This window comes from Lepus europaeus, chromosome 1 (assembly GCF_033115175.1).
Source record: "Lepus europaeus isolate LE1 chromosome 1, mLepTim1.pri, whole genome shotgun sequence".
NCBI classification, from domain to species: domain Eukaryota; kingdom Metazoa; phylum Chordata; class Mammalia; order Lagomorpha; family Leporidae; genus Lepus; species Lepus europaeus.
This window is the reverse complement of record NC_084827.1, coordinates 43,409,264-43,432,964: the sequence shown is the minus strand read 5'-3', so window position 1 is coordinate 43,432,964 and position 23,701 is coordinate 43,409,264. Positions and strand designations below refer to the sequence as shown.

The 23,701-nt window shown below is 47.3% G+C and overlaps 1 protein-coding gene across 1 annotated transcript in view; it reads left to right on the top strand.

The window, feature by feature from the left end:
• FBXL13 (F-box and leucine rich repeat protein 13) overlaps nt 1-23,701 on the top strand; it is a 251,473-nt gene that overhangs the window by 141,676 nt on the left and 86,096 nt on the right. Inside the window, exons 13-16 of the mRNA XM_062212179.1 lie at nt 16,705-16,803; nt 17,386-17,503; nt 17,597-17,759; nt 23,211-23,330. Of these exons, the coding sequence (XP_062068163.1) occupies nt 16,705-16,803; nt 17,386-17,503; nt 17,597-17,759; nt 23,211-23,330 (500 nt within the window). The remainder of the gene's footprint in view (nt 1-16,704; nt 16,804-17,385; nt 17,504-17,596; nt 17,760-23,210; nt 23,331-23,701) is intronic.

Here is a 23,701-nt window from a genome sequence, read left to right as displayed (position 1 = left end):
AGAGAGAGAGAGAGACTTCCACCCACTAGTTCACTCCCCAAATGCCTACAATGACCAGGACTGGACCGAGCTAAAGCTGGGAGCCAGGATCTCAAACCAGCTCTCCTACGAGGGTGGATGGAACTCAGTGTCTGGAGCCATCGCTGCAGCCTCCCGCAGTGTGCATTAGCAGTCAGGGGAGTCAGGGGCTGGACGGGAACCCAGGAACTCTTGATGTGGGATGAGGTCATCCTAACCAGCGTCTTAACTGCTAGGACAAATGCCAGCCCCTAAACCTTGTTTATGTAATAATTCAATAGAGATTTACCTGTAGGTGTCACACACTGCTCCGGGCACTGGAAACCGAGCCCCTTTAGAAGCACTGGGAGTAAAACTGGGCTCCTTGTGCTCCACAGATACCTTCATGGAAGCCACTGCTGTAGACTCACAAACCCCATGGCCCTGAGCTTGTAAGTGCTCTCAGGAGGCTCCATCCAACTCTCCAGCTCTCACTGTGGTGCAAAAAATGGTTTCAAAGGAGAAAAATAGATGATTCACAGATCTTGAAGGTTTTGCCCTCCAAGAAGCTCTACTTTGGAATCTATTTTTTTTGTAATTGTGGGGTTTTGCACTAGGAAGTCACGTGTTACTATCTGACCAAGAAACAGGTCCCAATTAGATACAAATACTTGAGAATGGGACTTTTTGTAATTGTGGGATTTTGTTACTGTCTGACCAAGAAATAGGCACCTGCTTGCTCATCCTGAGCTTGCCATTTGCTTTCTGTGGGAGCAGGGAAGTATATTCCACTGCACACTCTAGCTTTCTCATGTGTGAAATGTGGCAAACACTAGTACCTAACTCATATTTGTGCATGAGAATTGAATGATTTGATGCTTGCATCGTGGCTGGCACATAACAAGGCCTTCATCACCCTTTTCTGCCGTTGTAAGATGACTGGCATTTCCCCCATACTTCTGGCCTCTTGATCCAAGCCTCATCAACCATAAATTCCATTTCCAGTGGCTGGGGTTTGTCCAGGAAGAACATGTAACCCTAGAGTAACTGTTTGGGATCTTCCAGGTCTGCAACATTGGGAAACATAAGTTGTGTGTTCCCTGAGGTTGCAGGGCCTTGAGCATATACACCCAGGCTACTCTGGGGTCCTCTTCCCCAACAGCATGGGAGAGAATGGAACAGTCACAGAGAAGCTAGCCTTTGAGAGGGAGAGACTCAGAGTTGGAGGAGGAGAGATGGTGTTTTGTGTGAGTGGACTTCCAGATGGTGTCTCCTGTGGTTCTCATCCTACGAAACTTAGCTCATCACTGCAACTGAAAGACATCGATTTAACTCTGGGGCTAGAAAGAGCTAAGAAAAATATTTATGGTTGGACTTTATGGAAAGCCTTACTCAAGAAGAGAACTAAGGCCTGAGAGAGAAAGTTGTGAGCATTTCTCATGCTCTTCATATGCTCATAGTCTACAGTGCACCTGCATTTGTTGCTTTGGACATGGTTGTGGCTGACCACAAAACGATCCTTAATATCCAAGAAACCGGATTAAATCTGCTTCCCATTTGTGACAGTTGGGATCTAATGAACAAAGGAACTCCCCTAATATTTTGGGGGGTAAGTTTTGCCAAAGTATAACATTTGAGGATACTTCAAAAGTTCACGGAAGGGAGCGGGTATTGTGGCACAGCAGGTTAAGCCCCTGCGTGGCATAGCCACATGCCATATCAGAATGTTGGTTCGAGCGCTGGCTGCCCTGCTTCTGATCTAACTTCCTGCTAATGCATCCTGGGAAATAGCAGATAATGGCTCAAGTACTTGGGTCCCTGCTATCCACGTAGGGCACCAGAATGGAGTTCCTGGCTCCTGTCTTTGACCTGGCCTCGCCCTGGCTGTTGCAAGCATTTGTCTCTCTCTTTCTTTCACTCTACCTTGAAAATACATGAAAACTAATATTTCTTAAAAGTAGAGAGAAACATAAAATTAAAATTTGCTTATATTGGTACAAAACATTTTGGAATTCATGCAGTTTTGTCGTAGTGCACATTTTACATACACTTCCTGCAATCTCCTTGTTGACACACAACAGTGCACAGCACAGAGTGCTGCAAGCAGCCACGCACGTGTCCTTTGGCAGGCCCAGCACACCCCTCTGTCAGGTGTGCACAGGGGGGCCGGATGGCCAGATCAGTAGGCATGTGTACATTTGGCTTTAGTTGTTAGTTTTCCAAATTCCTTGTGTCATTCCTAATGACATTTTTACGCATAGGAAGCTTACAGAGAGTGGGTATTTGGCCACGTGATTTATTTTCATAGCAATGCAATTGTTAATGAGTTACAGGAGGAGCAGGACAACATTCAACCCTAGAGAGGGTTTCTGTGCTGATAACTCTCTTTCCTTCTCAGAAATTAGCATTAAGCATTAGAGTCATCTTATATTCACTCTCACACTAAGTACCTTTCTTTAATTGCCTGTCTTCCCAAATATTCTAATCAAACTGTCAGAACCCAATAAGCAGCTTCTATTGGTGACTATTCTCTCTCCTTAAAAAGATTTATTCATTTGAAGGTCAGAGTTACGGAGAGAAAGAGAGGGAAGACGGAGGGAGGGAGGGAGAAAGGGAGGGAAAGAGAGAGAGAGAGAGAGAGAGATCTTCCATCTGCAAATTCACTCCCCAGTGGCCGCCCTTGCCAGCGCTGGGCCAGGCTGAAGCCAGGAGCCAGGAGCTTCATCTAGGTCTCCATATAGGTGGCAGGGTCCCAAACACTTGAGCCACTTTCTGCTGCTTTTTTCAGGTTGTTATTAGAGGGCTGGATTAGAAATGGAGCAGCTGGGTCATGAACCAGCGCCATATGGGATGCTGGCATCACAGGTAGTGGCTTTACATACTATGTGACATCGCCGATCTGGTCACTATTCTCATTAAAAGACTTGAAGAAGAGGCCGGCGCCATGGCTCAATAGGCTAATCCTCTGCCTGCGGCACTGGCACCCCGGGTTCTAGTCCCGGTTGGGGCACCGGATTCTGTCCTGGTTGCCCCTCTTCCAGGCCAGCCCTCTGCTATGGCCCAGGAGTGCAGTGGAGGATGGCCCAAGTGCTTGGGCCCTGCACCCCATGGGAGACCAGGAGAAGCACCTGGTTCCTGGCTTCGGATCAGCGCAGTGCACTGGCCGCAGCGCGCCAGCCGTGGCGGCCATTGGAGAGTGAACCAACTGCAAAAGGAAGACCTTTCTCTCTGTCTCTCTCTCTCACTGTCCACTCTGCCTGTCAAAAAAAAAAAAAAAAAAAGACATGAAGAAGAGAGGTGTAAGTTCACCTTTTATCACTATAATTAAATATTCGAGGCAGCCTACCTTTGTAAAGGAAGGAAGTTGGTTTTGACTCGCAGTTCTTGAGCTTCACAGTACGAGATCAGGTGGCCACACTGGTTTGGCCTCTGGTGGTGGACTTCTTTTAAAATATTTAACAAAATATATTTGGAGCTGGTGCCGCGGCTCACTAGGCTAATCCTCAGCCTGCGGTGCCAGCACCCTGGGTTCTAGTTCTGGTTGGGGCGCCGGATTCTATCCCAGTTGCCCCTCTTCCAGGCCAGCTCTCTGCTGTGGCCCGGGAGTGCAGTGGAGGATGGCCCAGGTGCTTGGGCCCTGCACCTGCATGGGAGACCAGGAGGAAGTACCTGGCTCCGGGCTTCAGATTGGCACAGCGCCAGTGTGGTGGCCATTTGAGGGGTGAACCAAAGGAAAAGGAAGACTTTTCTCTCTGTCTCTCTCTCACTGTCTAACTCTGCCTGTCAAAAAGAGAGAGAGAGAGAGGGAAAAAAAAGTATTTGCAGAGTTATAGGGAGAAAGAGAGAGAGAGAGATTGAGAGAGAGATTTTGTATCTGCTTGTTCATCCCCCAAGGGATTTGGCCAGGCCAAAGCCAGGAGCCAGGAGCTTCATCTGAGTCTCCCATATGAGTGGCAGAGGCCCAATCACTTGGTTCATCTTCTGCTGCTTCCCCAGGTGCATGAGCAGGGAGCTGGATCAGAAGTAGATCTGCCGGGACAGAAACTGGTTGCACATATGGGATGCCGGCATCATAGGCAGTGTTTTAGCCCACAGTTCACACCGCCACCTCGAGGTGGTGGCCTTCTTGCTGGCAGAGTCCCTCAGTGGCACAGATCATCACATGGCAAGAGACAGGGAGTGCATTTTAATGCTCATTAATGATATTGTGCTACAGATCTGGCTCCTTTTCTTCTGACAATATTTCTAAAAGTACCTAAGTCACCTCCTTTCAACCCCTCAATCATAGAGCACCCAGAGTTCAGTCCTTGGTCCACTTGCCTTCTCAGGATATACCTGCTTGCTTGGTGCTCTCACTGTGTCTCATGGCTTTGTATTGCCTACAACAATGAAAACATACACACACACACATATAAACATGTACACATGTGCATGTACATACATATACTCACGCACATATATCCGTATAGGAAATATTTATCTATAGGAGTCTGTGTACATTTTATATATATTACTATGTGGATATCATGAATATGACATATATCTCTAATGCACACTTTCTCAAATTTTATTTTTCAAAAGATTTATTGATTTGAAAGGCAGAGGGTTACAGAAAGAGAGACATAGAGAGAGAGAGAGACCCTCCACCTGATGATTTACTATCCAAATGGCCACAATGACCAGGGCTGGGCCAGGCTGAAGCCAGTAGCCTAGAACTCCATCTGGGTCTCCCAGGTGGGTGGCAGGGGCCCAAACGCTTGGACCATCTTGTACTGCTTTCCCAGGTGCATTAGCAGGGAGCTGGATCAGAAAAGAAACTGCCAGCACTTGAACCAGTGCTCGTACGGAGTGCCGGCATCACAGGCAGCAGCTTAATCCACTGTGCCACAGCGCCGGCCCCTTTCTCAAATTTTAGACTCTTAGCGTCTGAAAGAAAAGTCACTGAACCAAAAAATAACTTCTTGCTGCCTCCACAGCCTTCTCCATCTCAGTTAATAGCAACTCTGTGTTTATACTTATTGAGGCCAAAAATCTTGGCATCGTCTGTTACAGACTGAATGGTGCTGTCCCCCCTCAACCCGCCCAGTTTCAAATGTGGAAGCCCTAACCACGAGTAGTACTTCAGAATGAGACCTTATTTGGAAATTGGGTCGTTGCAGATGTAGTTAGTTAAGATGAGGTCATGAAAGGTGGGCCTTAATCCAATATGACCCGTGTCCTTATAGACAGGCAGTTCTGGGCACAGACACATGCAAACGTGCCCTGTGAGCATGAAGACAGCCACCAGCCAGCCTGGGAGAGAGGCCTGGGGCAGAGCCTCCCTCACAGCCCTCAGAAGCATCTGGCCCTGCCCACACCTTGACCTTGAGCCTCCTGATACATCAGAGACTAAGCCCAGCCTGTGGGCTTGGAGGACTTCATCATGGCAGCCCTGGCCTACTGAGACGTGGTCCTCAACCCCTCTGTCTCTGCTCATGGTGTCAGGAATTCCGGGTGACTATGCCCCAGAAGCTGACTGAGGCCACCACCCCAGGCCAAGTCCCCGTCAGCTCCTGCTTGGTCACTGTGCTAACCTCCTGCCTGGTCTCCCTGCCTACCGTTGCCTCCTCCCAAGAGTGTACTCGCAACACAGTCTCTAAATGCTCCAAGTCAAGGGGCTGGCTCTGCGGTGTAGCAGGTTAAGCCACAGCCTGCAACATCAGCATCCTGTATGGGCACCAGCTGCCTCCCTCTGAGCCAGCTCCCTGCTAGTAGCCTGGGATAAACAGTGGAAGATGGCTCGAGTGCTTGGGTCCTTGCATCCACACGGGGGACCCAGGTGAAGCTCTTGGCTCCTGGCTTCAGCTTGCCACAGTCCTTGCCATGGTGGCCATCTTGGGGCATGAACCAGCCAATGGAAGATCTCTGTCTCGGTGTCTCTCCCTCTCTCTCTGTAACTCTGATTTTCAAACAAAAAAAAATAAATTTTACAAAAAATCAAAACAAAAAACTCAGTCAAGTGATCGTCCTTCCTCTGAGGAGGCAGGGTGTCCAATTCATTGGGTGACCCCCAGGCCCTGAGTGATCCGTGCACCCTCCACGTGCCTTCCGGGCGTCTGCCCTGCTACTCTCTCTTGCCTTCCTTGCTGTTCCTCACAAACATGAGCAATCTTCACAATGGCTGTTCCCTGGGTCCAGGATATTCTGTCTGAAGATATCCTTCTCTTCTAAATGTTTTATTTGAAATGCAGAGAGGGAAAGAGAGAGAGAGAAAGAGAGGGGGAGGGAGAGGGGAGAGGGAAGAGAGGTGAGAGAGAGAGAGAGAATGAAAACTTCCATGTGCTAACTTACTCCTCAAATGCCTATAACAGCCAGGGTTAGGCCAGGCTGAAGCCAGGAGCCAGGAGCTCCAATCCAAGAGCCCATGTACCTGGGCCATCGCCTGCTTCTTCCCAGGTGCATCAGCAGGAAACTGGATCAGAAGAGGAGGAGGCAGCTGACCCCTGACACTCCAATATCGGAAGTAGGCATCCCAAGGGGCAGCTTAACCAACTGTAGCCTAACTCCCACCCATCTCTCTGCAGATATCTCTATGGATAACTTCCTTTTAGTCTGTCCTCAGATATTCTCATGAATGAAGGAATGAATGGTTAAAATGGCACCAGCTTAAATTCTCCAAAAGAGACCTGTGTTAGTTGCCTGTTTGTTTCAGAACTGCCTAAAATATGTCCTTGTGTCTCAGGAAATCTCAAAAACTGGGACTTGTGGGTAGGAGTAAGAGTTTCAGTAGGGAGGATATGGCTGTGCTAACTGTCCATGAGACAATGCCAATGGGGAGGGCAAACATTCCTGGCTGTCCTTCCCTTTTATCCTCTGCTCTGTGTGTTGACCTACTCGCCCATGGACGTCTTCTTGGGGTGGCTGCCTTTCCTTCCCTGCCGATCCGTGCGTCTGCAGCTGTGTGCACTGTGGGGAGGTGGTGCCTTGCCGGAGGCCAGGCCTGGAAAGCCACAGGCAGGCTGGGGCTCAGCCAAGCTCCAGCTGAAACCCAAATGCTCAGAAATCAGCAACTCTGAATGCTGGGAGGGAGAAGGAGCCAGAGGAAGAGCGGGGAGCCTGGACCAAGGTTCCTATGTATGTGTTCAGATTTAGGATTGTCAGCTGGACAGTAGGCGAGCTTGCCAAAGGGCCTTCTGCCTCCGAGTCTCCCTCGTTCTTCCTTTCCGGTGTCAGGTGTTTTACTGGGAGCACCTTTGCCCTTTGCCTGGACACCCTCCGTGCTGTCCCTTCCTCCCATTCACCGGGTGAACTGGCACTTGTCCTTCCAGGCTCTGCTCAGTCCTGACCTCCTGCGGGAGGCACTCACTGACCCCCGCTTGCTCCCCCACAGGGGGTGTTACCTCATTGCACCTTTGACCACGCGTCTCTCTGTGTGCTCTGCGGTCTGCTTACTCACCTGCCCCCCTTGCCACTGTGAGATTCCTTTTTTAAAGTTTATGTTTAATTATTTAAAAAGGAGGGTGACAGGGAGAGAAGAGGAGGGGAGAGAGAGAGAGAGAGAGAGAGAGGAGAGAGAGAGAGGAAGAGAGAGAAGAGAGAGAGAGAGGCAGAGAGAGAGAAAGAGAGAGAGAATCTTCCAGCCATTGGTTTATTTCTCAAATGCCCACAACAGCTAGGGCTGGGCCAAGCTGAAGCTAGGAGCCAAGAACACCGCCTGGATCTCCTACATGGGTGAAAGGGACCCAAGCACTTGAGCCATCACCTGATGGTTTCCTGGACACATTAGTGGGAAGCTGGGGAAGTGGAGGTGGGGCTCAACCACAGGCACTCTGATATGGATGTGGCTCACCTTGCTGCAATGCCTGGTCCCCACTGCGAGCCCCTCAGTGGCAGAGGGTATTGCCTTCTTTATCTGGGCGTCTTTGTCTTTAGCACTCAGTGTAGTACATGTCGATCAATGTCTGATGAGTCAATGAATGAATGAGACTGCAGCCAGTTTCAGGGCGCGGTTTGCCAGGTAATTCAGGTGCAGGCGCAGGAGGCCTGCCAGGTAGCCGAGAAGCCGGCAGCTTTCTAGAGCGAAGGGTGTAATGATTTCTTCTTGGTGAGGCTGGGTCTGATGTTCTTCAGTTTCACAAGTAGCCAAGAACCTAGGACACTAGGAAACACTAAATGAAAGTATTTTTTTTCATCAGCTCTATTTCAGTCACTATACACAAGTCAACAAACTTGAAAAGAGACCAGCATTGCAGATAGGTTCAAAAGATTTTCATGCTCGCAGCAATCATGATGATTTATCGGTCATTCTTGTACTGTTAATCTCTCTGGGAGCCACACAACTTAAAGGTAGGCTGTGCAAGCTGCAAGCCGGAAGATCCCAAGGTCATTTCAGTTCTCTCTAGGCTCCACAAATTCCAACCTCCCCCCTTCAGAAAGGCAGAGATCATGGAAGGTCTTAGTTGTTCACCCCTGGGGTTTGTGGTGGAGGTGGGAGAAAGCCACATAAGGCCTGTCCAGGAACGAACGCAGGAGCCAAATGGAACAGAGACTGCGTGCGCAAAGCAAGACGGGAAGGGACTCTCTCCTTCAACGCTCTTTGCAGTAGACGGAATGCTGAGAGGAGCCCGCGCTGAAGTAGGAGATCTGGAATCCAGTCCTTGTTCAACCACTCACCAGCTGTGTAACAAGCACAGTTATTTGTCTGCTTATTTATTGAGTTATTTTTTGCCTCATTTCCTTCATCTGTAGAATTGCCAGGCTGAGCTCGATAACCCGCGAGGTCTTTTTCATCTTTCGGATTTTGTGCTTCTGTATGCTGACTTACTAAGCAAGACAACCAAAGAAGGAGCAAGACTGGACAACCGGAATGATGAATTTTTAAATTTATTTTTTATTTTTTTGACAGGCAGAGTGGACAGTGAGAGAGAGAGACAGAGAGAAAGGTCTTCCTTTGCTGTTGGTTCACTCTCCAATGGCCGCCACGGCTGGCGCGCTGCGGCCGGCGCACCATGCTGATCTGAAGCCAGGAGCCAGGTGCTTCTCCTGGTCTCCCATGCAGGTGCAGGGCCCAAGCACCTGGGCCATCCTCCACTGTACTCCCTGGCCACAGCAGAGAGCTGGCCTGGAAGAGGGGCAACTGGGACAGAATCCGGTGCCCTGACCGGGACTAGAACCTGGTGTGCCGGCGCTGCAGGTGGAGGATTAGCCTATTGAGCCGTGGCGCCGGCCTCGGAATGATGAATTTTATTTTGAAAAAGCTGGACTTGAGGTTCCTGTGATACAGCTGGATATGCTTGACAAGAGCCACTCGAAAGCAGAAGCCTGGTCCTTGGAGCAGAGATGGGAGAGGAAGGGCAGCTTTGTGAGTCTGTCAGTAAGGTTAATTAGAACAATGAGAGTTTTTGACCAGCCAAACCTGTTGCGAATTAGCATATTGTGTACCAAAATAAACTGGTAAAAAACCAAAATTATAATGCACTTACATTTGGTTGATTCCATTTTTTTAAACATAACCCATGCAATAATAAAGGGCAGGGGAAAGCATGCTTTTTAGTGTGTGCTGTGAACACTCTCAGCCTGTCCTATTTTCCGCTACCTATGGAAGGCCACTGAACAGGGCAATTGGGAAGAGTGCAGTAGCGCACTGTTCTGTAATGTCCCACCCAGAGATACGGCAGACACCAGTACCCTCAGGGCCATAGACAGTGGCCGCATGGAGGAAAAGGAGGAAGTCACGAGTGAGGAGGGTGCAGTACCCTTATGACCATGCACTACCCTTGCTTTTAGTAGCAGTGAACATGAAAGATGTATTTTCATTCTATTTGAAGGGCGGAAAGACAGAGACAGGTATCTGCTGGTTCCCTCCCCAATGCCTGCAATAGCTAGGGCTGGGTCAGGCTGAAGTGAGAAGCCAAGAACTCCATCTGGGTCTCCCCCATAAGTGGTAGGGGCCAAGTACTTGAGCCATCACCTGCCGCCTCCCAGGGTCTGCATTAGTAGGGACTCCAGCCCCACGCTTTGATGGGATGTGGCCATCTCAAGTGGTGGTTTAACCACCATGCCAAAGGCCCACCCCTTAATATCAGTTAAACAATTCTAAGTGTATGATTTAATTTTGAAAATAGCCGTGTAACAACCAGCTTGAGGAGTTCCTGCAGTAATTTGCTCTTTCAAGTAGGGTGAGCTGGCTTCCCACAGCCCTGAGACAGATGCTAAGACAGTGTAGGTAACTTGCCTAGGGTTGCACCCAAGTCTGGGCCAAGATTAGAACTTTGTCGCGTGGAGTTCTGAGGACCAGGCAGGCTCTTAGCCACCAGACTACCACTTGTACAACTACCAGTGCTTCACTGCATATTTTATAAAATTATTTTTAAATAACTTTAAAAGCTGTTGCACTTTCCATTTGGAAGAAGTATTATGTGGTCTCAGATGTCGCTTAATAAGGAGTTTCAGTGTGTAGGCAGTCACGAGCCAGAGAAACCACGGGGCAAGTCCTGCTTTTCTGGGTCCATTTTTGTGCCCCAGCACCCCCGGTAAAGGAATGCTTTGTGTCCTTTCTGAACCACACTGCAACCTGTGCTAAGTTGGTTTTATGAAACGCTTGTTGCGTACCTTGTTAATAGGACTTAGAAAACTTAAATGGTTTTTATGATTCCTGGTTGGAACATGGATGTCTGCTGGCCACACTGAAAATAAACAAAGAAAGATAACTAACACCTACTGTTGAATATCCTCTGCTCATATAAGCTCTTTGTGGGCAAGATGTATAATGATGTTTATTATATCAAGTACTTTAGTGAAACATCTGGCAATAATTTTTAGGTCTCGAAAAATCAGATGACAAAGTGATGAGGCTCAAGAGACTAAGATCATGTTTCCCACTCCTGAAGAAAAGTTTTGAACACATTTTCACGCTTTCTGGAAATTAGACTTACTTGAGCTGCCACTCCTCTGTTCTGTGTCTTGGGAAGTGACTTAGATCTGGAACTGCACGAACTGCTCACAAAACTCTACCTTGTCTGTAGACCTGGTTTGAAGCAGGTGGTAAGGGAGGGGCCCGTGGCGCTGCCCTCTAGCTCGGTCAACCCAGACAAGTCAAGCAGTGCCAAGGGTCACGGTGTCGGAAGAAGAAAGTATAGTGGTTGAGATTCTCTGTTATGAAGGCGATAAGCCTGCACTACAGGACAGGGGAAGCCGTGAGCAATTTGGCCGCTGCTTGAGGAAAAGAACGGGACAGTGTGCTCTGGGCGAGCCTGAGAAGGTTTTGGATGGGCCAGCCCGCTTCTGGCAGATCACAGCTCTGAGTCACCCACAGCTGTCAGCGTGCTCGCCTTCCTGGCACCCGTAGGCACCGCTCATCTCTATTCTAATTCCTACCTCAATTTGGAAAAGGAAACTCTTCTTTCATATTGGGTTGTCTCATGGTATTTTTTTTAGAGAAATCTGAAATCTTTAACTGACCATATCGACACCCTCCCCTTGGGAACCACTAATTCTGATTCACATTCTACAAACAACTCATGCAACAACTACTTGGTCAGTTAAACCTTGGGCCAGACACTGGAAAGCATACAGTGACAGCTGTGGCGCTGTCCATGTTCGTCGGCAGAGGTATTAGGCACGTGTACTGGTAACTCTCATACAAGGCAGAGGATCCAGCAAGCAGAGGGAGGGCTGTGGGCTTCCGTGCTCTGAGATGTAAGAGGGAGAAGTCCTTCTACCTGGGATGATCTGAGCGGTGAACCTGGAGAAGTGCACTGGTAGATAGGGAGAGGATTTTAGGCTGTGGAGGGAGGGGCTGACCGTGAAGATTAGAGCTGGAAACCACCGAACCGTCCGATTGGTCCTTTTGGCAGGACCTCATGAGGGACAATAACCAGGCCTCCTAGTATTTGAGAGCCTGTCAAACCCTCTTGGTTCAGACCCTGAGAAGTGTTGCTATTGAAGATGCTTATGGTGCATTTGAAGGCAATAAAAGAGTGTTGCATAATGTTCCGGGGAGGAGGGGGGGTTTTGCCTTCTTCTCCAGTAACTCATTCCACTTGCTAAGCCTGGAACCCTTGGGGTCACTAAGGGGCCGCAAAGGCTATGTGGATATGACTGAAGTCATCACGTTACCCATTAGTCATTGGGTACAGTGCTGGGAGAATGACAGAAACAGCTGGGAATGGAACGGGGACACAGCGTGGGCCTGTCTACTTAAGACGGACACTCACCTGGTCCCGTGTCTCTACCTGTCCTACGCTGCTGAGCCTGCTCTTTCAGAGATGTTGTTGTGAAGGAGGAGTGGAAAGGGACAGCTTGGTCACATGTTATCACCCTTCCTTGTACTCTCTTGTGGCTGTGAAGAGGGACCCAGCTCAGCCTTGGTGCTCAGCACCTTGGTCTTCCTTTCCTGGGGCTCTCTGGCAGTCCAAATTCTCCACAGATAGCACTGTCTAGAACTGATACGTTGTGACCCACCCAGCAGCAGCTGTAGCCCCACTTCCTAACCAACAGGGACTGAACCAGCAAAGGGCAGGGTGACGGGGCTCCTGCTGGGGCCAGAAGGGAAGCCCCAGTCACAAGTGCACAGAGCAGTCAGGTCCCGGGTGTTGTCAGAATCCTCCCCAGAAAATGCCCAGATACCAGCTGTGATGGGGCCTGAACTTCTAGCGTGGTAAAGGATTTGCTTTTTTTTTTCCTTTGAAGAGGAATTTTTAATTTCAGAATTAGATCCTCATTATTTCAGCGAAGAGGAAGGGACGACTCCTAATTGCTTGGCTTAGAAAATACTGGCAGGAATATGGGAGTCCTACAATACTAGCCAAACATTTTTTTGGAGATTCTAGTATAAACTTAGTGGGGAACTAAGCGCTTCATGCCAGGACAAGGCTGAACAGCTTTTCTCAGGGCTGCTGCTCATCCCCTTGCTGGATGCTACACTTGTTAGGTAACAGCACCAAGCTCTTGTCTGCATTGCAAGGAATTGCCCCGCTGTGGCTGTGTGTAGCTGTCATTTTCCCATTTTGTTCTGGAAGTCTTGTCACAGATAGGTTTCCAGGATGGCAAGAGAGGAAAGGTTGGATGCTGGTTTGGTGGAAGCCGTTGTTAGAGAGAGAGCAGTGCTCAGATTAAGGACCCGGGCAGGCAGGAGATAAAGGGAGGCACTTAGAGGTGTCAGCAAAAGCAGCGGTCTCATCCCCAGGGAAGAAGGAGGCCTCCAGCCTTGGCTCTGTCACTGCTGTGTGATTCAGAGCCCTTCGCGCAGTCATTCATTCATTCATTCATTCAGCGTTTAGAGAGCATGCACTCTGGATCGGTCACTGTGGCCAGTCCAGGGGATGCCTGGTGAGGGGCGGATTGAGGACTTTTCTCAAATCGTGCTCCTTCTCTGTTGGCATTGTCAGGAATGCATGGCCACAAGTCCCCCCAGGGCCCTCCATCCCTAGTTCTTGATGCTTTACTTTTCTATAGGAGCAAAACACACCCAGGAGAACAGGGAAAAGTGGCCGCCGATATGGCACACCAAGTCTTGTGCTAAGTATTTTTATATGCATTGCCTGATTTTGTTTTCTCAAAAATCTCCTAAAATAGGTATTATTGTGCCCATGTGACAGCAACTAAGAGTCCAAGAGGTTAAGCTGCCCTTGGTTGCAAGAGAGAAAAAGACAGAATCAGACCTAACCCCAGCTCTGCTGATTTCAGCCTTCCGCTTTCCTCCTCTTTCAGTGCCGTTCATCTTCCTAGGACTTTTCTCTGGGAGTACTTAGGGAAGATTTGCTCAAGAATCCCAAGGAGCTCATTCTCGCTGTGTGGATCTTCTGTTAGCTTTCCCTCTCTCCTGACCTTCGGACTTCTCTCATGCACTTGCTACCTTGCCCAAGGCCACCACTCCCATGGCTTGGCCTTTGCTTGTGCCTACCTTCTGCATGGAGACTCTTTCCAGCTTGGCTGTGGCCAAATCCTGCACTCTCACCCAGACTTTGTTTGTCTTACTCCTACATTCAGTTCACTCAGCCCCCAATATTGTTCAACGCAGTGAGAAATTCGAAAAAGAGCACATGGGCTTGGGAGATGTAAGACATATATATGTAGGTTGTAAGAAAGAGCCCTGGGCCAAAGTAGAGACTTCTGGGCCATTTACTGGTTGCTGTTTCCCTGCAAGGTGAGGTCTTTGGCAGGAGATGATTCAGACCTGCCCTTATGCTGTTGCCTTTCTCCCAAAGGATACCTCCTCCCTCCCCCCACCCCTCCTTCTCTCTCTCTCTCTCTCTCTCTCTCTCTCTCTCTCTCTCTCTCTCTGTCTCCTGCTTAGACGTGGTCATTGAAAAAGTTAGAGCGATACAGGAACTATTCATTCTTCAGAGGTAATATTTTCATCTATTCCCTTCTACAATAGCTGGCTTGGTTATGGTGCTGACTTGTTTGATCAAACACCAGTCCAGATGTGGCCATGGAGAATTTCTTTAGATTTGCTAAACATTTGAATTAGTAGACTTTGAGTAAAACAGACCACCCTCCTTAACATAAGTGGGCTTTATCTAATAAGTTACTCCTTAAGAGAATAGATGGAGGTTGCCCAAAGAACAAATTTTGCTTCAAGACTGCAACATAAAAATCCTGTCTGAGAGGCCAGCCTTGTGGTGTAGCTGGTTAGGCCGATGCCCAAGATGCCAGCATTTCATATGGGCACCAGTTTGAGTCCCAGCTTCTCCACTTCTGATCCAACTCCTTACTAATGGGCCTGGGAAAGCAGTGGAAGATGGCCCAAGTGTTTGGGTTCCTATCACCCACATGGGAAGCCCAGAAGAAGCTCCCAGCTCTTGGCTTCAGCCTGGCCCAGCCTTGACCTCTGTGGCCATCTGGAGAGTGAATTGGGGGATGAAAGAGCTCTCTCTCTCTTTTTTTTCCTCTCTCTCTTCCCATCTCTCTCTGTAATTCTGCTTTTCAAATAAATAAATCTTAAAAACAAAAGAAGATCCTGTCTGAGTTTCCTATCTGCAGATTTTGGATTCAAGTCTACAGCATCAGCTCCTCCATGAATTTCCAATCTGCTCTACAGGTTTCAGACTTGCTGGTCCTTACAACCTCATGAGCTAATTTGTTAAAAATAAACACTTCTCCCTCCCTACCTCCCACCATGTACACACATGCATTCCCACCACAGGTATGTCAAACAGTTCATGGAAAAATGAAGGTAAAAGATAAGCTTGGAGATGGACGTTTGATGCAGCAATTAAGTTGCCACTTGGTACCTATGCACCCCCTATCAGAGTCCTGCTTCTGCTCTGATCCAGCTTCCTGCTAATGCATGCCATGGGAAGCAGCAGGTGATGGCTCAGGTGCTTGGGTTCCTGCCACCCACATGGGAGATCTGGATGGAATTGCAGGCTCCCGGCTTCAGCCTGGCCCAGTCCCAGCTGTTGTGGGCACTTGGGGAATGAACCAGCAGATGGAAGATCTGTCTTTGTCTTTGTCTCTCAGATAAGATGGAGCATGCTCATGTTGGTATGGAAATAGACTCTTATTTTCAAAATAAATAGATCAGTAAAATTATTTAGGAAAAAACGTTGTCAACATTTAAAAAAGGAAAACAAGTGTTGGTAAAGATGTGGAAAACCCTTCAGTTGGCATTGGAGAAATTGCCTGACTGGTGGGAATGTAAAGTGATGCGGCAAACATTTTTGTCCCTTTAAAGGCTAAGCATAAAAAAAAGTGAAGCATAGGGGCTGGTATGGTGGCTTGGCAAGTTAAAGCTGCCACTTTCAAAACTGACAATCCTGTATGGGCTCCAGTCTGTGTCCTGGCTGCTCCGTTTCTAATCCAGCTCCCTACTGGTGGCCTGGGAAAAGCAGCGGAGGGTGCCCTGGGTGTTTGGGCCCCTGCAACCCACATGAGAGACTCAGATGGAGTTCTAGGCTCCTGTTTTTGGCCTGGCCCAGCCCTGGTCATTGTGGATATCTAGGGAGTGAGCCAGCAGATGGAGATCTCTCTCTCCCTCCCTCCCTCATCCCTCCTTCTCTGTAACTCTGACTTTCAAATAAATAAATAAATCTTTTTTTAAAAGTTAAGCATAGTCTTACCATATAACCCAGCAATTCTACTCCTAGGAATTGAAAAGTGGTACTCAAACAAATGTATGTTCACAGTTACATTACCCAAAATATTCAAGAGATGGAAACAGTCCAGGCGTCCTTCAGACAGATGAATGGATAAACAAGACGTGACACATGTATGCACTAGGCTCTTGTTCTGCATACAAAGGGACGGGGTGCTGAGGCAGGCTACAGTGTGGGTGGGTGAGCCTCAACAGCTTTGCACAAAGGGAAGGGGCCGGGGACAAAAGGCTGCGTGTTGTATAATTTCACTTATGTGAAATGTTCAGAACAGGGAAAGGTGTAGCGATAGAACACAGCTGAGTGATGCCAGGGCTGGGAGGAGGGAGTCTGGGGAGCCACTGCTTGATGGTCTCCTTCTGCAGTGATGAAAGTGTTTGGGAGCTGGACGCAGGTGGTGGTTGCTCAACATTAATGGATGGTTAATTTTAGGTTATATGAATTTTGCCCTTTTAGACCAGCTAACTAGTAAAGGAAGAAATCAAGACTAAATTCTTTCCCTCTGATGCCTGCCCTATTTTATGGTTTCACTTTTAAAGCATAAGCACAAAATGATGCCATACCTTTGGTTATTCTGACCTTGGAGTTTTATTAGCTTCTCCCAGCATTTTCACTACTCTGTATCTTGCAGATTTCTGTTCAAGGCTTCAAGAACATTGCAAACAGCTGCAGTGGAATCATGCACCTGACCATCAATGACATGCCAACCCTGACGGACAACTGCGTGAAAGTAGGTAGCCAGACAGTCCGCTTCTCGTCAGTCTATTAGATGGGCACATAGTTTAGTGGCTTGAGTTAGTGAAAAATATGAACAGGTCTTTCAGTTTATTGTTTTTTAAAAATAAAAAAGATCATTTAAACTTGTAAGCACACACACACACACACACTCACACACACTCATACACATGCTCCAAAAGCATTTGAACATTTGAATCCTTAAATACACTAAGAAATCTCGTTTCACAATTAAGCCATTTTTATTGGAGTGGTGGTGTTAGCGTACGTGTAGACGTTGAGTTCTCTGTGTCAAGCTGCCAAGGGAGGTGATGGTTTTTTCAGCCTCCCATTTTCTCATGTTTCCCCGTACTCTTGTTACTATGACTTAACTCTGATTCCTCTGCTTTACTCAAATGTAAGTACATTAAGATCCATTGAAATAAATTCCATTCTCCCTGAAATTTGGAAAATGTGTTAGTTGATGTATCTGTTTCTGAAAATGCTGAGAGACCAAAAAAAAAAAAGTCACCTCCTTCCCTCGCTAAGCTTGTTGTATTCACTGTGCTTCATCCCATCATCCTTTTCTCTCCTACAGGCTTTGGTTGAGAAGTGCCCGTCCATCACCTCAGTCACCTTCATAGGTTCGCCACATATTTCTGATTGTGCCTTCAAAGCTCTCACTGCCTGCAACCTCAGAAAGATCCGATTTGAAGGTGTGTGATGTTAACACTGTGGGTTAGCTTTGTCACTCTTTCACTCCTATGGCTTGATAGACAAAGTACTTGTCATTTCTCTCTCTCACACAGGAAATAAAAGGATTACTGATGCATGCTTCAAGTTTATAGACAAGAATTATCCAAATATCAATCACATTTACATGTCAGACTGCAAGGGAATAACTGATAGTAGCCTCAAATCACTTGCAACCTTGAAGCAACTCACTGTGTTGAATTTGGCAAATTGTGTAAGGTAATGAGTCATTCAGTCGTATGTTTTCAAGAAATATTGGTTATCTGGTATGTTCCAGGCCCTCTCACCAAGGATATCACTGGTCAGCAGGGTAAACATGAAAAGGAGCAGTCGGTCAAGGGCATGCAGCTCTGTGGGCCCATGAAGGAGGGGCGCCAAACCCCAGAGCTGGTACAAGGGGCGCAGCGAAAGCGTCAGGGACAGCCCTGGAGTGAGCAGTCAGGAACCCTTCTAAGAGCAAGTGAACTCAGGGGAACGCTTCTGTGGGCTGCCTTTCCTGGTTTAGAGAACAGGATCGGCTGGTTCAATCCAAGGTTCTTTTCCTAAATGGACTTCCTGGCTCACTTACAAGGAACCAATTCAACCGAAGGGTTTCCTCTTGGGTACTGGTTAGATTTCTCCTCTTGTGGATTTTCCAACAATGGGTAGATGGCAGGTTCTTACTGCAGCCCTTGCTTTCGTCGGGCCAGTAGCTGCCACCCTGGTGTTTTCAGATGGGTCACGATCAAATTCTTGCCTATATCTTTTCTGCTATGGACATCACAACCTTTGGCCTATGTATATTTCTTTTTTTTCAACTATTTAAAAAATTATTTATGGTTGACACATAATACTTGTACCTATTTCTGGGGTACGCCATGGTGTTTCAAAATATCTTTACATTTAGTAATTATCAAATAAAGCTAACGAGTATCCTCATTTCCCTAAACATTTATCATTTTTTTGTGATGAGGATATTCAAAAATCTCTCTTCTGGTCTTTTAGAAATACCCAGTACATTATTGTTAACTATAGTTGTCTTACTCTGCAAAGGATCGCCAGAATTTACTTCTACCTAACTCTAGCTTGTACTCATTAATCAGTCTTTCTGTCCTCCCCTCTGTACCTCCCCCACAGCCTCTGGTAACCATTATTCTGCTCTCTACTTCTATGAGAACAATTTTTTTAGATTTTACATAGGAGTGAGATCATGCTCTATTTTTTCTGTGCCTGGCTTATGTCAGTTAATGTCCTCCTAGTCCATCCATGTTTCTGCAAATGACAAGATTTTACTTTTTTTTTTTTTTTTTTTGTGGCTTGAATACACCTTATATCTGATTGCCTGGGTTCAAGGCCTGATTCCACTCCTGATTCCAGCTTCCTGTTAATGTACACCCAAGGAAGTAGCAAGTGATGGCTTAAGTTGTTGGGCCCCTGCCACCCACATGGGAGACCCTGATGGTGTCCTGGCTCCTGGCTTTGGCCTGTTCCAGCTTGGGCATTGCAGGCATTTGGGGAGTAAACCAGTGGTGGGGATCTCTGTCTGTCTCTCAAATGAAAAAACACAACAAGAACTAAAAACATTGCTATTGAGAGAATCAGCTTGGAGTAAGACTCAATGTAGGGAAGCAGGACCTGAGACTTCTACAGGGTCTGGACCTCCTCACAGGGGACAAAGTGGTCTCAGGTAGGTAGCACCCAGGATCCTGGAAGAATCTAACACAGAGCTAGAGATTAAGATGAAATAAATGGGTGCTTAAAGTTGAAGACTGTTCTGTGCACAGCCATGTGAGTCATCATGAGAGTCACAGAAACCACAAAATTAATTTGATATTCAGATAATTCAGTTATGGGAATTACCAGAAATAGAATATTAAGTAAGTGGGTATAAATTGTTTGGAGAAACAGATAATAGAATCAGAAAAGAGAAGAGGCAACAAAATTTCAAAATATTGAGGGAGCAGGAGATGGGAAGGTTGTGGGTGGGAGGGAAGTTATGAGGGAGAAAAAGCCACTGTAATCCAAAAGCTGTACTTTGGAAATTTATATTCATTAAATAAAAGTTAGAAAAAATTCCAAAAAATTAATTTTTTTAAAATGTGCAGCTTTTAAAAATAGAAAATATAATCTAATTATTGAAATTAAGAGACTCAGTAGATTACTAATAAGCAGAATGGAAGTCACAGAGAAGTATAGAGATGGAAGATAACTCTGAAAAAATGAAAGCAAAGGGAAAAGAGATGAAGAATATGAAAATACATAACTTTCAAGATAAAAAACCAGGGAAGGTTTAACATCAGAGTTTCAGATTGTGTATTTCAATTTTTTTAAACATTTCCTTTCTATTTACTTGAAAGACAGAGACAGAGACAGAGATCTTCTATCTGATGATTTACTCCCAAAATGCATGTAACAGCTAACTCTGGGGTGGACCAAAGTCAGGAGCTTGGAACCCAATTTGAGTCTCTCCCATAGGTGGCCTGGACCCAAACACTTGGGCCGTCATTGCTGCCTCCTTGCGTGTAAGTTAGTAGGAAACTAGAATCAGAACTGGAGTCGGATTTGAACCCAAGCACTCCAATGTTGGAATCCAGTGTCTCAACTGATACCTTAACCACTATTCCAAACACCAGCCCCCAGATTAGACTAAAAATTCATCTAAGTTTGAAAGTCAAAGAATAGGCATTTTTCACACATCTGTCAAACAGTAGACCATGTATGAAATTTTAAAGTTCCAATAACTTTTATTTTATTATTATTTTAAAGTATTTATTTATTTATTTGAAAGACAGAGAGTTATAGAGAGAGGAAGAGAGAATCTTCCATTCACTGGCTCACTCCCCAGCTGGCTACAATAGCCAGGGCTATGTCAGGCCAAAGCCAGGAGCCAGGGATTCCATCCCAGAGTCCCAGATAGGTGGCAGAGACCAAAGTACTTGGACCATCTTCTGCTGCTTTCCCAAGTGCATTAGAAAGGAGCTGGATTGGAAGTAGAGCAGCCAGGACTGGAACCAGTGCTGGTATGGAATGCCAGCATCATAGGCAGTGGCTTAACCTGCTGTGCCAGTCCCCCAGTAACTTTCTTTTTATTATTTTTTTGACAGGCAGAGTTAGACAGAGAGAGAGAGAGAGACAGAGAGAAAGGTCTTCCTTTTTCCATTGGTTCACCCCTGCAGTGGCCGCTATGGCCAGCACGTTGTGGCCGGAACGCTGCGCCGATCCGAAGCCAGAAGCCAGGTGCTTTCTCCTGGTCTCCCATGTAGGTGCAGGGCCCAAGGACCTGGGCCACCCTCCACTGCCTTTCCAGGCCACAGCAGAGAGCTGGCCTAGAAGAGGAGCAACTGGGACAGAATCCAGTGACCCAACCAGGACTAGAACCCAGTGTGCTGGCGCCTCAGGCAGAGGATTAGCCTAGTGAGCCGTGGCGTCAGCCACTCCAGTAACTTTTAAACTATTGGTATCAACAAATTTTCTCACTACAGTACAATTAACTTAGGAATCTGTCACTAAGGGATGAATTAAAATGCATGTATGATTTAAAAGTAAAAATCCCGGGGTATCAGAATCACCTTAGGAATGGAATGAAATGTTTTGTGGCCAAACCCCACCCCAGAGTTGCTGAATCTAAACCTTTAGAGATTCAGTCCCAGAGAGTCTATTTTTTCCCAAAGACTTAAGTATTTGAAAGACAGAGTCTCTCTCTCTCTCTCTCTTTCTCTCTCTCTCACACACACAGGGAGAGATGGAGGAGTGGCGGAAGCGGGGATCGATCTCCCATCCATTGGTTTATTCCCCCAAATGGCCCCAGTGGCCAGGGCTGGGCCATGTAAAGCCAGGAGCCTGGAACTCCATTTGGGTCTCCCACATGGGTTGCAGCAATCCAGATACTTGAACCATCTTCTGCTGCGTGGTCAGGTGCATGAGCAGGGAGCTGGAGAGGAAGCACAGCAGCCGGGGCTTGAACCTGGTACTATGATGTGGGATGCTGGTGTCCCACGTGGTGGCTTAACCCTCTGTACCACATTGCTGGCCTCAGGTGTGTGTGTGTGTTTGTATGTGTGTGTGTGTGTGTGTTAAACAACACACATGCTTTTGATGCCCAGCCAGTTTTGGGACTAAGTGTATTAACCAATAAACTTGAATTCTTACCTAAATAAATAACCCTTTTCCATCAACTTTTTTTTTTTTTTTTTTTTTGGACAGGCAGAGTGGACAATGAGAGAGAGAGACAGATAGAAAGGTCTTCCTTTGCCGTTGGTTTACCCTCCAATGGCCCCCGCGGCCGGCGCGCTACGGCCGGCACACTGCGCTGATCCGAAGGCAGGAGCCAGGTGCTTCTCCTGGTCTCCCATGCGGGTGCAGGGCCCAAGCACTTGGGCCATCCTCCACTGCCTTCCCGGGCCATAGCAGAGAGCTGGCCTGGAAGAGGGGCAACCGGGATAGAATCTGGTGCCCCAACCGGGACTAGAACCCAGTGCGCTGGCGCCGCAGGCAGAGGATTAGCCTGTTGAGCCACGGTGCCGGCCATATAGGATTTTCTGTTGGGTAAAATTATCTTCATTGCACGTGGTGATAGTCTTAATTAAGATTTTGTTAACATAATGTTTTGACTCAATATAAAAATGTTACCCCTATATTAATTTTATTTACTCTTGCCTAATATATCTTTGCAAATTCTCTAAGGGCCACATGTCTTATGAATAACTATGTCATCCAGTTAAATCAACGAATGAACAGAAATAACATTTTTATTAATACTTCTCCCATTACCATCATTCCTATATTTTCTATTACAAAGCTATGTAATCGGCCAGCGGCGCGGCTCACTAGGCTAATCCTCTGCCTGCGGCGCTGGCACACCGGGTTCTAGTCCCGGTCAGGGCGCCGGATTCTGTCCTGGTTGCCCCTCTTCCAGGCCAGCTCTCTGCTGTGGCCTGGGAATGCAGTGGAGGAAGGCCCAAGTGCTTGGGCCCTGTACCCACATGGGAGACCAGGAGAAGCACCTGGCTCCTGGCTTCGGATCAGTGCGGTGCGCCGGCCGCAGGGGCCATTGGAGGGTGAACCAATGGCAAAGGAAGACTCTTTCTCTCTCTCTCTCACTGTCCACTCTGCCTGTCCAAAAAAAAAAAAAGGCCGGCGCCGTGGCTCAACAGGCTAATCCTCCGCCTTGCGGCGCCGGCACACCGGGTTCTAGTCCCGGTCAGGGCGCCGGTTCTGTCCCAGTTGCCCCTCTTCCAGGCCAGCTCTCTGCTGTGGCCAGGGAGTGCAGTGGAGGATGGCCCAAGTGCTTGGGCCCTGCACCCCATGGGAGACCAGGATAAGCACCTGGCTCCTGCCATCGGAACAGCGCGGTGCGCCGGCCGCACCGCGCTACCGCGGCGGCCATTGGAGGGTGAACCAACGGCAAAAAGGAAGACCTTTCTCCCTGTCTCTCTCTCACTGTCCACTCTGCCTGTCAAAAAAAAAAAAAAAAAAAAACCAAAAAACAAACAAAAAAAAAAGCAAAGCTACGTAATCAAATTTTGTTTTAAAATGTTGATAAAGCATCAGTATACTTTAGTCTATAGAGATTACTATGCTATTTTTTGCAATACATTGAATGTAGTAATCATCATTTTTTGGTGATTATAATATTGATTTACAACTGATATATAACATCTCATGTGAAACTTTTTCCACTCCTTTCTGCAGGATCGGTGATACGGGAATCAAACATTTTCTTGATGGTCCTGTGAGCCAAAGGTTAAGAGAGCTAAATTTAAGCAACTGTGTGCACCTGGGGGATGACTCGGTCCTGAGACTCTCAGAGCGGTATGGGCAAACGCTACTTGGCATCAGTCGGTCATTATTGTACATTTGCTATAGGAGAGACCAGAGATGGACCCAAAAGCCTTCTCCAAAGAATAGGGGTGCCCTGAAGCTGGGCCAGAACTCCATGAAACCAAATATACGACATCAAAGTCATAGATTGGACTCATGTTTTGATTAGATCTCATATGTTTCTGATTAATTTCACCCCCAAGGAGAAAGTTTGAAGTGGAGTTGTTCAGGACTAGAATATCTGGATGTGGGTGATGTCGCTGTGTCTCCTCCAGCATTTCCCCAAGGAGTGTCCTGGCTGGATGGGTTTGTCCTTGACCTCCTTACTTGTCAGAGGTCTTGGGTTCTCTAAGGGTCAAGCC